Source organism: Lissotriton helveticus, chromosome 8 (genome assembly GCF_964261635.1).
Source record: "Lissotriton helveticus chromosome 8, aLisHel1.1, whole genome shotgun sequence".
Classification (NCBI taxonomy): domain Eukaryota; kingdom Metazoa; phylum Chordata; class Amphibia; order Caudata; family Salamandridae; genus Lissotriton; species Lissotriton helveticus.
In genome coordinates, this window is record NC_136069.1 from 294,234,897 (window position 1) to 294,250,368 (window position 15,472).

The 15,472-nt window shown below is 44.9% G+C and overlaps 1 protein-coding gene across 1 annotated transcript in view; it reads right to left on the minus strand.

Moving 5' to 3' along the window:
• Positions 1–15,472, minus strand: part of ARHGAP20 (Rho GTPase activating protein 20) — a 259,386-nt gene that overhangs the window by 62,339 nt on the left and 181,575 nt on the right. The window contains exons 8-9 of the mRNA XM_078657062.1: positions 14,817–14,883; positions 7,721–7,909 (exon numbers count right to left, since the gene is read on the minus strand). Of these exons, the coding sequence (XP_078513188.1) occupies positions 7,721–7,909; positions 14,817–14,883 (256 nt within the window). The remainder of the gene's footprint in view (positions 1–7,720; positions 7,910–14,816; positions 14,884–15,472) is intronic.

Genomic DNA, 15,472 nt, shown 5'->3' on the forward strand with positions numbered 1-15,472 from the left:
CTTTGCATCCTTACATTCAACATTTTTAAGATGGAATCATGCATGCTTGGCATTGGCGCAATTTGCGAGGGGCTAAATGAAATGCACAACAGTGTTTTTACACTGTTTTGTGATTCCCAATGGGGTCGCACATTGCTAGGATCAATAATATTAATGAGCCTCTCGCAATTTGCGAGCCCATTGTGAATGGCAGCCCTCCAAGGGATGGTGGTCTCCTTGGCTCAGCAGACCACCATGTCTGGGACTGCTTTTTATTAAAGCAGCTTTTTTTTTTTAATGCAGCCCATTTCCCTTAAAGGAAAACGGGATGCATTTAAAATTTTTAAAATGAAACGCTTCAGTTTCATTTTTTAAGGGAAGGCAGTGGTCCCTTGGACCACTGTCTGCCCTTAAAAAAATATTTTGCATACATTTGCAAAGGGGAAGGGGTCCCCTGGGGACCCCATCCCCTTTGCAAATGCGTTACACCTACTTGAAGTAAGTGGTAATTGAGTGTTTTGAGACTCGCTATTTGGAAGGGAACGCCCCCTCCAAATAGCAAGTCGCAAAACCTATTTAGTGGGTCGCAAAAAAATTGCGACTCGCTAAATAGGCTATGTACATGTCCCAATATGCCTTTTCAATGCGCAAATGGGTTCACAAACCAGTTTGCGCATTCAAAAACGGGTCGTACATCTGGCCCCAAGTTATATGTCCTAAGCATTTTGTATTTTATAGTACTTTTTTACTGTGAGGATTAGGGAAGGGGAGAACTTTTTTTTTATTCATTGTATATTGTTGTGGTTTTATGACTTTTCTATGTAAAATCGAAGATACTACTACTACTGCTGCTGCTGTTGCATACAACTCAACACACTGCCATGATCTATGCAGCCTTACATTCAACATTTAAGATGGAATCATGCATGCTTCGCATTGGCGGCAGCCGCATCATACCCTTCATTCACCCCCGGTTTGGGCACACTTGCGCTAGTATCGGAACACCTGAGGATCCACTCACTGCTTTACACTGACAGCTTACAAACTGAATGGAAGAGGGGACCACTCTGTTGCCTCCTCAGAAGATGGTATTTCTGCCAGGAAGCCATATTTTAAGGAGGGTCCAGTTCAACATCAAGCGCATACAAGGTATACAATATCATGATCAGATCTGCACTGTCCCATCTGACTCAATGACATAAAAAAGGACATTTTCAGAATGAGCAGAGATAGTGGTCTTAAAGAGGCAACAATATGAATGAATGAATGTTGGATTTATAGAGCGCGTGGTTACCCTGGAGCGTCCCAGCGCTGTACCACTGGGGAACCCGTCCTGGCTTTCCCTGTGAGATGGTCCCTTTACTGGGCATCCCCAAGGTGAAGCCAGGCATCCCGGCGGTGGTGGGGCCACAGTGGAGATTAAGCAAGCTATTGCCCAGAGTTGCAGCGTGGGACCCCATGGTTAGAGTGGCACCGAGGCGAGATTTATCGGGCCGCTGACATTGGTCCTGCACCCGGCCGCGTCGAGAATTGAACCCTGGTCCCGGGCCGACCTCAGCCTCCGGGTCTGCCGCCTCTAACCGTGGAGCCACACTTCTCCGAATATAATTGGGTACAGAAGAGCAAATGGACAGGTGGGCGTGTGGAATGAAAAAAACATTACACTTGACCATCCGCACAGGAAACCCACCCGTTTCCCATTGCGGTCATTTTTGAGACTATGTGATTATGGGGAAACCTGAATGACTAAACCCTCTATGGAAAAACGTAGGATATAAATTGAGACTGAATATTGTAGCTTTAAGTCTCTATGACAAAAAAAATAAACTTTTTTTAAAAAAAGTACGCTTCTGATATTAGTAAAACCACATAACGTGTTTGAATGAGCAATGGCTGAAAGGGATTATGATTAGGGATAAATTTGGCGCAATAGTCTGAACTTAAATTAGATTTAGGACTACATTTACTGCAGGGATAGAACTGGGATAAGTTTAGGGTTTGTTTAGGGTGGAGTCATTGAAAATGTTTTGCCATAAAGTAGTTAGTCCAGATTGTCCATAAGGGGTTAATTTGAACTTTCTTAATCATGAAATCTTCAATGCAGGTTCTTCATAAGGATTATTTGCTCCTGGGATCTCAGGTTTTCACCTCGGAATCAGGGTGCAAAGATAAGGTGTCCGTATGTTAATTTCAAAGGCTTTTCAGTCACACTGGTTATAAATGAATCTTCAGAATAAGCCGACACACGCTAAATGCAGCACCTTTTCAAATGCTACTTTGGAAGGCGAAGACCGAGGTCTCTCAAAAACATGCAATAAAAACATGTCCTTCTGTCATAGCTAAAGAGACAACATGGAATCTGTGTCTTCGTATAGGTTCTTTCCTTCTGAACATTACAACACCATTTTTCCTGGTTTTATAGTCCCCGTGAATTTTTAAATATTTTTGTTTTGGCCAAGCCACAAACTTCCTTTCTGTAAAACAGGTTAGCAACAGCACAGGGACATGATGCATAATTAACATCTGCACTATGCAAGCCTATGATGGGAATACATTGTCCCCGCCTTATGACCAGCAACGAACAAAAGACAAAAGATTGCGAGACAGAGGTTGGTGCAGCATCGAGGAGCCCAGGCAGAATCACTTCTCTGTCCGCCTCAATCTTTGCAACCATCAGTTTTGAAAAGTCAGGCACAAGGCTCTTCCAAAGTATCACCAGGAGGCAAGAGGGAGAGGTGAAAGCGCGTGCCATTGAGAAAGGGGACAACAGGACTGACTTTCCAACAGTACAATTAGAACCTCTTTAGACCCGCTTGCTTGCCTCTCCTCCCAAACATAGGGAACATTGCGGCCAAGGCCTAGATTTGTCACTGAAGTAGTGGGCTACTCTTGACGAGCACCTTGGGCCTGTCCACCCGAAACTGAGCAAGTGACCAAACATTGTTTGCAAGGAGCAGGCTTCTCTGTGTACCTTTTAACTTTTTGAGTGGCTGCACATTCACCATTTAAACCACTTTTGTAAGGTTTTATGAAGACTATTTAGAAAAGTTCGCAGGATATACGAAACTGACATTACACATGAAGGAGACACTATACACTTTACATAGAAAAACCCACAGAATGAATTAACAACTTAAAAAGAAAATGCGTGTATTTGTGGAGAGACAGGTTAACAATACCCTTTACTGTGAAAGTCCCTATAACAGGATTGGTCAGCCAATGCTCTGATGGGTGGAAAGTCTAGCTGACCCATCCTTTCCCAGACGCACACGACGCAGCAATGCCCATGCGTGCCTACGATCCACAGTCTGGTACAGAGGTGTGCGCTGTAGGTCTTGGATGGCCAGACTCAAGCCAAATTTCTGGGTATCCACCCAAGGTACAATTGCGTTCAATGAAGCCAAATGTAACTCCGTTACATTACCAATAGATATCCTGAGACTTTGGCACGGAGCCAGCCCTCCTGGACCTAAGTTGGATACACATGGTTCTGGTGTAGCTGGTATAGGATGCAAGATGAAGGCAACATGAGTAAGCAAACATTATTGCCCCATTACTGGACAATGCACAGAGTGTACCTTAACATCGCTTTTAGGAACACAACAGTTATGCAGTACTCACTCATAAGGGCATTCATTAGCTTAATGGTGTGAAAATAGTAAAATAAAAGAATCATTCGAGTTTGACAAAAGGCATGATCCCAAATGCGTGAATAATCAGTTTCCACTATTTTGCAGAATGGAACTCCAACACAGTCCTCTGTGCAAGGAACCTGCAAAATATTCTTCCTCAATATTTGTTTTAAAATTACTGTAGAACATTTTGACTTTAAACTTTGAAAACCGCTGTTCCAAACCTCAACTCGGAAGACAGCGACCTACATTCCACAGACGTTGGGGATACAAATGCTGAAGGCTAAACTTTATTAAAAAGCTACCACGTGCTCGATTGGGTCACGCAGCCCTTGGTCCACAGGCAGGGATGTTTGTCAACCCATGTCCGCAGAGCACCCCTTTTCCACTGCTGGGATTTACTTTCACAATCCGTCTTCTGCTGTTTTAGTCTCATGGAATCACAAAAGACTATAAGTCCCAGAATGCACCGAGTTGTTCAAGAAAGCGGAGGAACTGAAGCACGACACCAGGCAAACAGTGAGCGACAAAAAAACCCCCCACAACTAAGCACTTAACTGCAGTCTAGGGTCCAAGGCAGACCGTCTCATCTTCAGTTGGCCATAAGGAAGTGAGGAGCATACATAGATGGGATTATATGGATGGCCTTGGAGTGTGGCATGGTGGGCATGTGTCCTGTTACCTTACCCACTACTCACCGCCTTCATCTAACTAGATGAAGCATCCTTTTAGTGCAGTCCAGTTCTTTGCAAGCTGCACCACTGCTTCCAGATTTTTCATAATATTTCGTTCTTGAACAGAACTGACGCCCTCTAGGCCTGACTGAGCAGCGTGCAGCCAGGCATTCAGGTTCACAGGGCAGCCCCTCGGAGCCTGCGCGGTTTATATTTAGCTGGGCTTTGCCAAGTCAGCGTTCTTGTCCCACTAGGCCTCTGCATAGCATTACCCTAATGAGCCACTCCACGTCACAGGCTTCCTTTCGCCTGACATGTTAATGGATTCTCATGTTCTTCTGTCAATCAAAAGGTCCCGCCGAGTCCGTATCCCCGCGCGGGTTTCCGTCAGGCACGAGGCGAACCTGCTGTGCGTCACACGTTGTGAAGTCAAAATGAGCTGCGCCGTGATGACTGCAAACCGCAGACATCGCTTTACGGTTGTTTCAGGACAGAAAGCCTGTCCCAGCCAGTGCTTAATTTGTTTAAAAAAAATAAAAAATAGGTGCCAGTGGTGCTCTGTGAGGAGGCCACGGCAGCTGACTATTCCAGGCCCCCAAAGCTAGGAGAATGGCTTGGGAAGCAGGTAATAGCCATTTTTAATGTATCTCTAATTATTAATGTATTGCTGTGGTCATTCCAGACAGCGCCACCTTGTGACAAACGGTCACAAGCGCTGATGTTGACAGTGGCTGGGCCCAGCACCGGAAACCACCGGCTCACATTAAGCGCTGATCTCAACACTTCTTAACTCGCCTGCGAAGTAAAACGCAGCTATGACAATCACACAAATTCCTTTTGAGGAGGGGATTTTGCTGTTTGTGCTCTTGGTGTAGGGCTCACTTGCAAAATGAGGAGACATTACACAAACTACCCAAATAGTTCATCCACCGAACATAAGGGCAAGCACCTTAGGTGGGTTTGGGCCAGTGGTAGAAGTGGGCGGGATAGGAAAGGCACGGCATGCCCCTACTTAAGAAAAATTATTTCAGTCCGTTCCCCTACTTTTTCAAAAAATCGTCCCGGGACGGCAAGAATAGTCCAACTTAAAAACGACAACTTTTTCTTTCAGCTTCCAGGGGCACTCGCACTTCTCTGTTACTCTCCAGAGGCTGCACCAGCCCTTCCCTGAGCTCTCACAGACTGAGGGCAGGCCCATTGTCATTTTGATTGAGGCCGATTATCCCCTTTCGAATGACAATGCGCCCGCTGTCTGCCTTTAGCATATCATGTGCCAGTGAGATCCTAGTTCGTGATTACAGAGGAGCTTTCCCCAATTGTGGGGTACTTACCACCTTTTGTAATTTGTCAATGTTGTACACAGAGTGAACAGGGCAGGAGCAGTGACCGAACAGAAGAGGCGACAGAAAAGGAGAGCTAATGGGGCAGGAGAGGTGACCGGGGAGAAGTAGTAACGAGCAGGAGAAGAGACGGGGCAGGAGAGGTGACCGGACAGGGGCAGTGAACAGGGCAGGGGCAGTGAACAGGGCAGGGGAAGTGAACAGGGCAGGGGAAGTGAACAGGGCAGGGGAAAGGAGGAGGCAGGAGCGTTGATCGTGCATGAGCAGGAGCACTGAATGGACAGGAGCAGCGACGGGGCAGGAAAAGCGACGGGGCAGGAAAAGCGACGGGGCAGGAAAAGCGACGGGGCAGTGAACGGGCAGGAGTAGTGAACGGGCAGGGAAAATGACAGGGAAGGAGCAGTGATGGGGTAGGAGAAGTGACCGGGCAGGAGAAAGTGACAGGGCAGGAGAAGGGACTTGTACTTATATTCCTTGCCTGTTTATGTATATACTATTGCATGACATCCACTGATGTGGCTGCAAAGCATACCATTTGTCCTGAATTTTTGTCCTGAATTTTGACCTCCTATCCTGAATTTTTATTGGGAATTCTGACCCCTGTTCTGAACTTTTAAACTCATCATCCTGAATTTGCGCCCATGCCAGTTGGCCACTCTACTCTGCAGTGCCCATGACCTCCTCCCCCTTCTCTTCTATCTAGGGGCCTGCAAAGCAACACTGAAAGGTCCATCAGACAACTGTGAATTAACTGGTGACAACAGAGCAGAGCAGATTGTTGACAATGCAATATCAGCAATTGATTAGCAGTGAAATCCAGAACAAGGAGTGTATAATCCTCTGTGTAGAGGATGCTGTGGTGCAGGGAGGCACACAAACTAGTTTATTTTAACAAACTGACTACACTGAATGGGGTACCTGTGCACCCTAAACTGGAAACACAGTAATCCATGACGTTTAGATCTAATAAGCATACATATCTGCAGTATTGTATTGAAAAAGGTAACTATGCCGGACTGGCCGTTCCAGGCATCGGGCGTTTTCCAGGGCGACGAAGGGTAGGGGGCCAGTTTAGTTTGGGGGGGGGGGGGGGGTTTGTACAAGTGCAGGAGTTTTAAAAACACTGCATAGTTTTTTGTATATTCAGCAGGTTTCGGTCAACAATACAAGTGCCAAGATATCTTTGGTGATCAATGTACCTGCGAGAGAGATGGCAGCATGTTTTGTCTAGTGGCGGTTTTACTCACCTAAGGTAGCACAGAGGGGTAATATGCCTGCTGGAAAGAACGTGTACTATGCATATCAAAGAGCAATATTTTATGTGCATAGTTCAGTGGGTACTGCTTTGTGTTCACTTCCCGAATGAAAGGACACTTGAATACATATGGCCTGGCAGTTCGGGCTGGACTGTTCCCATTGGGTGCATGATCAAGACTGATTTGCATATGGCTGGGTCCAAACTGGAATGGCATGGTGAGCAAAAAAACGATGGATTTAGGCCCAGATCTCTGTACTGGGGTGAATGTATGACATTGTTCTGCATTCTGTCCACCAGTTGTTCTTTTTGCTATATTATGATTGAGCAGCTAGTTGGCTGACATGAATATGAAGAAGCCTTTGTGGGCTTCCGTGAGTCTAGATTCTTCTGAAGAGTCCCTTTCTCTTTTGAGCCCTGCTTAACACATGTGTACAGGAGGAGCCCTGTATTCATGTGCTCAATATTTGAGACAAAAAATACTCATGGATTTCTGAACAATGAGAGTAAAAGCATTAAGGAATCATGTTGTTCCTGCTTATATTTCACACGCTTTACATAAACCTGTATTTCCTATGAGTGTTTGCTTTTTCCTGATTTAAACCTCAAATAAACATGTTTATCCATGGTTTGAATTAAACAACATTATAAGCTGTAACTGGTCAGTGAAATGCTAAACGTACTAAAAAGGGTAGGTTTTGCTATTTCTATCCACACCCCTGACTCCGCCCACTGATCCAATCTTTGGTTATTCCCGCCCCCTGATTCTCCACCCACAGTTCCCCTACTTTTTTTTACCCACTTCTACCACTGGTTTGGTCAGGAGGAAGGGGCACTTACCACTCATCTGCTGGCACGCAGCCACCCGACTATGCTTGAGGATGAACTGGCAGCGCAGTTCCCCGGGCAGCTGCACCGCCGGGTCAATTGTTCGGAGGTCCAGGGGGAAGGCGCAGTCCTTCGTGCCATGCGCCTGCAGGATTGCATCACGAATATGGCTCATTTTAATTTCATAGGGATTTTCATGTCCTGCCCAAAAATATACAAAAGCAGAGCTTAACAGACTGCACCACAGAATCAACGTTACATAGAAAACATCCATGGTATACATCTGATCCTTAGTATGAAGCCCAACCAACACAGATGAGAACAAATAATGAACTTAATAAGTCTTATGACACTGACATGGAAGCATGAAACAGCAAGAGTACATGAAACCTACTGTGAAATCAATGTATTGCAGTCCAGATCAGTTTGGCACTAAATTAAATGAAGGAAACCTTCTGTCCCAACCTAACGTACTCACATCAAGAACCACAGATTATACCTTCCCTCCGCCACCCCAGAGTTGAAATAAATGTTAAATGCTCTCTTCCCCCTATCATTCTGAAAGACACCCAATACTTCGCTGGGATCGCCTGGAAGCCCCAGAAAACTGACATGTTTCTACAAATATTTAATTGTCAAAGGGGACATGAGATAAGAAAATCCCTCTTCCCTGACCAGGGTCAAGCTGCCCTGATCCACTATACATACTGGGACGGGCCTGCCTACATTCTGTTTCTATACGGTTTTATATCCAATAAAGGTATATACAATCTCCTTTTCAATCTAAGTATTTTTTTCCCGGTTTTTCCTTTTTCAGTTCAAAATCTTATCAAGACTAACTTGGATATATGTAACTTAAGAGCAGTTTTCAGAACTGCGCCATAGTTTATCAAAGTCCATGACATACTCTGTAGATAATGAAAACTGCATTTAAAAGATACATCCATGAGGCATCGGAGTACAGTAGGTGTGTTTTTGGAACCGCCTGAGATGGTGAAGGTTCGGTTTGGTGAGAGAGAAGAGAGGGGGCTGCAACAAAATGAAGGTATCCAATAGTTTATCACCTATAGACTGGTGATGATGCTGCTTCCCCATTATGACCCCTGACCCAGGGCTGCCCTCCCAACTGTCCTCATGCCTTGCAAGTAGAGCCTTGTTTCCAATCATTGCCGTTCCTATTAGATGCCCATTGATCTGTGAACTCTGCAGGTGTTCAGAGATTTTAACCTTTTCTAAATTCATCTGTCACAGCACTGTCTAGTTACTGTGGAGTCGCACACAGGGTGTTGGTGTTTGTAATGCATTGGTTTATAGTGAGATTTTGAGTCTCTGTAGCAGAAGTGCTGCACATAGTAATAAGCTCATATATAAAATATTAAACACTCAAAGGGCATGCCCCTTCATAAACCTGAGCGTCTAAGCATTGTGTAAGATCTGTGCAAATAGGCATAAGAGTAAGTTGTTTTAAACTATTATATTCTGAAGTAGACTACTCCGTTACCAGGAAAACTTCTCAATTGGTCCAAGGATCAGTGGTTTCTTAATATCACAATTTTAAGCACCCATGGCCATGAGTGACATGTGGCCAGAAAAACCTTATAATTTCGTAAACGATTAGTAGTTTAGAATCAAAAATGCACACTTTTCTTCATAGTCTTTCATTTAAAAGCGATAAAACTTTAACTTTCTGAACCGCGAAAGGAATTTGAAATCTGCTACTTTTCCACGTAGAAAGTTGCCAAAAGTTACTTTGAGACCTGTGAGAATTTCTAATTCTAAAACAAGGCAGCTATTTTCATAATAGGCACAGTCACTGGATTCATTTTTAATGTACTACTTCCTCTTTTTGATAAGAGGAACGAAAAACTCTTCTTTGTTCAAACTTTCTGGAAACAAAGTTTGTACCTCATTGTGGCATTATGTTTCATTTGCTGTCCTTCCGGGTTTAAAACTAATGTACAATGCCCATGTGTTTGTTAACGCTCAATTATTTTATTGCAGATTATAGTCGGCCTCCTTTATTCTGTGCTTCACAAGGACACATTATTTGTCTCCAGTGTCGATACCGTTAAAGAACTCGAGAGCTCATACTCCAAGAAGCGCCTAACGTTGGAACTTCCTCCTAAAAGATGGTTAAAAAAAAGGTGTGCCTGTTCAATTTTCACCCGACTATTGTTTGAATCTGTTCATATCTGTGCATTCAATGCACAATTAAGTTACCAACAACTACCTGGTAGCCTGACAAGCTATTTTAGGTTCCATACTTCGATGATCATGTTTTTTAGGATGTGGTTACTTTGGAAAAAAACTGCTTAAACTATTGTAAAATATATCCAACAGTTATCAGAATTCTCTAATCTATGGGAGAATTCCAAACCTTTGGAGCCTGACATAAAAGGCGGTTTCACAGTTCTAAAATAATGTAACCCTTGGAATCTACAAACCTTGGATAGCACCACTGACAGAGCTCAATGTTCCTCCTGAAATGTTTAGCAAGACATGTTGGGGATTCTCGGACGAAGCTTCTTCAAGACCCGACAAGCCATCTTAAACTCGAGCCTGGTCTGTAATGGAAGCATGCAGATTCCAGGGTATAGGTGTAATAAGCCCCAGCAATCAGCCTGGCTGTGGCATGTAGGATTGTCTTCAGTGGAGTAAGAGCTCTCATTTAGGCCCGCCAGCACTTCATTTTACTAGCGTCCTCCTAGGAAAGGACCGTAGACGGCACCACTGCTCAGGACCAGCCGCCAGAAGAGTATGGCAGACCCTACTCAGGACTAACAGCAGCAGGCGAGCTGACTTCATTAAGGTCTTTAAATAAAAATTTAAGTTTAGCCTTAGACCAGTTTTGCAACACCACAACTTCTCGTGGTCAGAGAACAAAGGTGTTCCTGAAGAACGTTTAATTGCTGTGAGATGAGAGATCTTAATTATGGCCGCAGAAGCATCAGATCCCTTTAAAGAGGGTTTTATAATTTTTGTCAGTAAAGGCGGCAGAGATTCACCAATCATGTCAGCGCACCGCACCCTACAACTACGTCTTCTACAGTCAATGTCGGAACCAAGCACTCGCTCAAGATTGGCAAATCTTTGCCTTTTCGACCGTCTAGAATTGTCAAGACCTAATTTGGTGGGGTCCATTTTGGACCCTGCAGCTTCTGATACCTTAATAAGAACCTCCTGTATCACAGTGATTAATAAATCTTTTTCAGGGACCATAAATGTGGCCCATGTTCTCATTCTCAATATTTTATCGACCGGATGGTGACTCGCTAACTGGTTAGTCACTAGACGTCGAAACCTTGACTTATTGCGTGTGGTCATAGCACTGAACGGTTACATTTAAAATGTAAAAAGAAAAAAACGATTTCCTTCATTAATTTCTTACTACTTCTTTCACACTCGATGCATGATCATATTTATTGTTTACCACACAAACACGAGCACTTGGGCCTTTCATCGTATTTGATTATCTAGCAAGGTGAATGTATAAAAAATTGTAATACAGTTTGACTCACACTAAATTCTCCTTACATATCATTTATATCTTGTGCTAATTCATTTAGATGAAAAATCATTTTGCTGATTCATTCTGCATTTATTTACTCCATTAGATGTTGCATTACCTTGTGGCTTGTATTACCATGCGTTGTTAGCAAGTTTTTAAGCTCACTGTGTTGTGTGGTGACAACTAGTGATAGCAGTTAGACGGTGTGTTGCAATGTGGTTCTGGTGTGGTGCTTTGCTCGAGTTCAGTTGTGTGATGTTTTGGTAAAATTGGTCTGTATTTGTAATGATGGTGTGATCCCATTTGGTTTGGTTCATTTTCATCTAGTGTTTTGTGAAGCAATGTTGCATGGTATACAGAATCTTGCTCACTTCTAGAACAATGTGAAATTTTGTGCAAAGTGCATTGTGTTGTATGTAGTCATGTGTGGAGTGGCGCTGCTGGAGCATGGCAAAATATCGGATGTCTGGATACGCAGCTATGACGGTCCAAGCTGATATGCAATGGTAAGACACTGTGTGAGGCCTGACATTCTGAGGTATTGTGATGTACCAAGTGATGTGAACAGGCTAGGTAGGAAGTGACATGCATGTGATATGGAGTGAAGGTGGATTGATGATGTGGCTTTGGTTATGATGTGGCCAAAAGGAGTGTGTAGCGGCTTAAGGTGGTATGGTACGTTGCCAGTGTAGCGCATTGTGGTGAGTGGTACAGAGTTGCATCATGTAGTCTGAAGTTTACATATGGAGTGAGGTGTTCTTGTGGGTGATGCAGGATGTAACATAGATGGACTTTGTTAAAGGAATGCTAGGGTGCATGGGGTAAGACGTGTAGTGGGCGGGTCATGGCTTTCAGTAGAGTGCTTCTGTACCATGCAGCATGTCTGCATTTGTCCAGGAGTGAGGAGCATGGCATGGTGATCTCAGCTAAGAGTGGGCATTAAGGGGGTTGGGTGTGTGCTTTGAGGTGTTCAGTTACAGTATCTCACGGGTGTGCTTCCGAGTTGCAGAATTATGGCGTAGAGGTTTTGTAGGCCTGCACTGTTACAAGTTGTCTGAAATCCTTATGGTGATGCTCCGAGGCCTCATCGGATAGGGAAGGCGTGAGGAAAAAGAGAAGATGGAAAGGAGGAATAGAAAAGAAAACAGTAAGTGTGAAAAGGGTTGGGGAGGAGAGGTTAAAGGATTGGAATTATGGGAGAGCAAGAAAGGAGAGAAGATGGGAGAGACAGAAGAGGAGACTGTGCCAGAGGAAATGCAATGAAAGAGAAAGTGAAAGTGATGGATGGTGGAAAGGGGCAGTTTAAGGAGAGGGGTAAGAAGAGGTTACAGACGACAGAGAGGAGAGGGGGAACTATTGAAGAAGTATAATTACGGGTGAGGGGGAATACTAGAAAAAGCATGAAAAGAGATAGCTGTGAGGTGACAGAAGAGAGAATAAGTAGGGGGCAGGTGGAAAATGAAAGAATGGAAGAGAAAGCAGGAGAGCGAAGGCAGTAAATGGTGGAAGGAGGCAGGGGAGAGGAGGTAAGGAAGCAGAGGAGAAAGTGATGAATGGTGATAGGGAATGGAAAGATCATATGACAAAGTTGGAGAGAAAAGACGAAAAGAAAGAAATGAGAGTGAGGCAGAGGAGAGAGTAGAAGAGGGCAAGTGAGGGAGGAGGGGGGAAGAAAACAGAAAACAGGGTGGGGGAAAAGAGGGGATGTTTGGGAGGTGAAATGGAGAGGGCGCGATGGAAACAAGTGACAAAGGTGCAGATGGGGAACAAGTGATGCAAAATGATTTTGGATGGCAGAGGAGGAACTAGTGTGCAAAGGCTGAGAATAGAGGAAGGGAGAGAAGGTGGGAGAAAGGACACATGCGAGTGAATGAAAGCAGTGAACAGACAGTTTGGAGAAAGAATACATTTAAAGACCGTAGAGGGAAGCAGGGATAGGGATAAGTTGAAAAGTGAAGAAAATGAGAACACTGCGAGCGGTGGGAGAGTTGAGGAGGGATGATGTCTGTAGGGTGTGAAGAAAGAGGCAAAAGGAGAGAGTGATTAGGAGATTACAAAAAAGGAAAGGAAAACAAGAGGGTGGGAGTTTGGTTGGGTGAAGATGAAATGAAAGGGGAGGTGGGGGCAGAAAATCAGTACATGAAAATAATGGAGAAAGAGGTGTGAAGGGAAGATGTGGGGAAAAAGGAGGGGAGTAGAGTGAAGGATATAAGGGGTAGGACAACTTTTAGTAGTGAAAGTGCAGTGGAGAAATGGAGAGCGGACTGAAGAACGGGGATGGGGAGAGAGAAAAGAAGCGGAGACATAATGGAGAGGAGCAAAAGGAAGCTCCCCGAGTGGAACAGTGAGATACGGACAACAGTGGGCAGGCTAATGAGCCAGCAACATTATACATAACAATGGGGACTACCTACACAGCAGAAAGTAATTTATATTAAAGTAAAACAAGTATCACAACATAATGTAACACAGTTGACCAGCCCATAGCATGTATCAGGAGCATCATGCAAGAGTACATAATAGGCCATGCAAGAAAACATTGAATAATATTAGAGAGCCTAGCATATGGTACATTGTAGCATTGCGCTGTAAAGTATGACACACTAGAACACAACCTGCAGAGATAAGGAGATGGGGATAGAGGTGCTATGTGGCTCAACAGGTGGAACCAAATGGGTAGTTAGATGGGCTCAGAACAAATAGTCAGCAGTTCTGATATCCTCACCCATGTGGTCACCGGGTGCAGGGTGGGGGATCTGGTGATGGTGGTCCTTTGCAATGCGTACGAAGGCAGAGGGGCTAGCAGAAGAAGTGGGACTCTGGGCCTTATTAGGGTGCAACTAGGATAAATAGGGTCACCAATACCGGTCAACCATTGCTTACATGGCCCGTTGTTGAAGACTCCCTGATAAGAATGACATTTTGGGGTGTTTGGCTCTGTTGACAAATGTGAGCTATAGTTGGCTATAAGACGTCCTAGGAATGTGACAGGGGGATGGGGAAGAGCAGTGGAAACACGGAGGCCTCGTAGGAATCAGGTGAAGCATTGGGGCTCAGCCTAAGGTCTGAAAAGGGAGCTAGAGAAGATGGCTGAAAAACTGGACACTTTCCCAGCATTGAAAGAAGGGTTAAATGCCACATGATCTGAGGATCAAGTGACCCAGCCTGCAGGGTGTTCTGGAAGTGGATATGACAGGGAGGAGGTGGTGCAGAAGGGCAAGTACTGGGGTTCTTGATGGCAAACATGGCTGGAGTGGAACACTGAGGCAGACAAACATGGAACTGCAGCTGGGAAGCAGGCTTGAAGCAGTTCCCCAATGCTGTTAAAGGGAGTGGACGGGTGTAACTGGGCACATGGCCCAGTGTTCACAGGAACCAGCCTGCAGCACATTTTTTTATTGAGGGTGGTGGATAGGGCATAGCAGGGGAAGCATAGTGGGCTTCAAAAGGGCAGAGGAAGTAGGCAGGGACTTTGTGTGTGAGCAGCTGGGAAGAAAGCATGAAACCTTTCACCAGTGCTGATAAAGAGGGAGGGAGAGGAGAAGTCCTAGGTTGCCTGATCTGGAAACTTTCTAAAGAGAAATTACCCATGACTCTTACCTATTAGTGGATAAGGAGCATCATCTTTCCCCGAGATGACCCACAGCTGGTAGTCCTTTTCAGAGCACTAGAAAGACACAGAAATCACTTACGGTGAAGTTTAGTTCTTTTCATGGAATAACTGTGCAAGCTGTTCATGAAAGGATAACACATGCTACCCATGTCAAGTATGGCAGACATCGGCTGGGAAAATGCAGAATCTCACACCTCTCACCTCCTGCAGAGACTGCAGACCACACAGAATGCAGCGGCCAGACTCATCCTCGAACTCCTTAAGCAGACTCATATCACCCTCCCACCTCAAGAAGCTCCACTGGCTCCCCATCCGGAAGAGAGGTCAATTCATGATGCTGACCCACTCTTACAAGGCCCTACAAAATCAGGGCCCAGAAAACATTAACCACCTCCTGAAATTCCACCAACCCTCCAGACATCTGGGCTTCACCTCCCTATCCCTCGCTCACACCCCCCAAATATACTGTAGCAACCGTGAAGGATGCTCCTACTACCCCACCACAAAATCCTGGAACAATCTCCCCCTCAACCTTCAGACATCAGTCACGCTGCTTGAATTCAGGAAAGGACTTAAGCCCTGGCTGTTCAAGGTATCCTCGCTTGCAGCAGGGCTATCAGCGGCTGGAAACCCTCATCGGTGA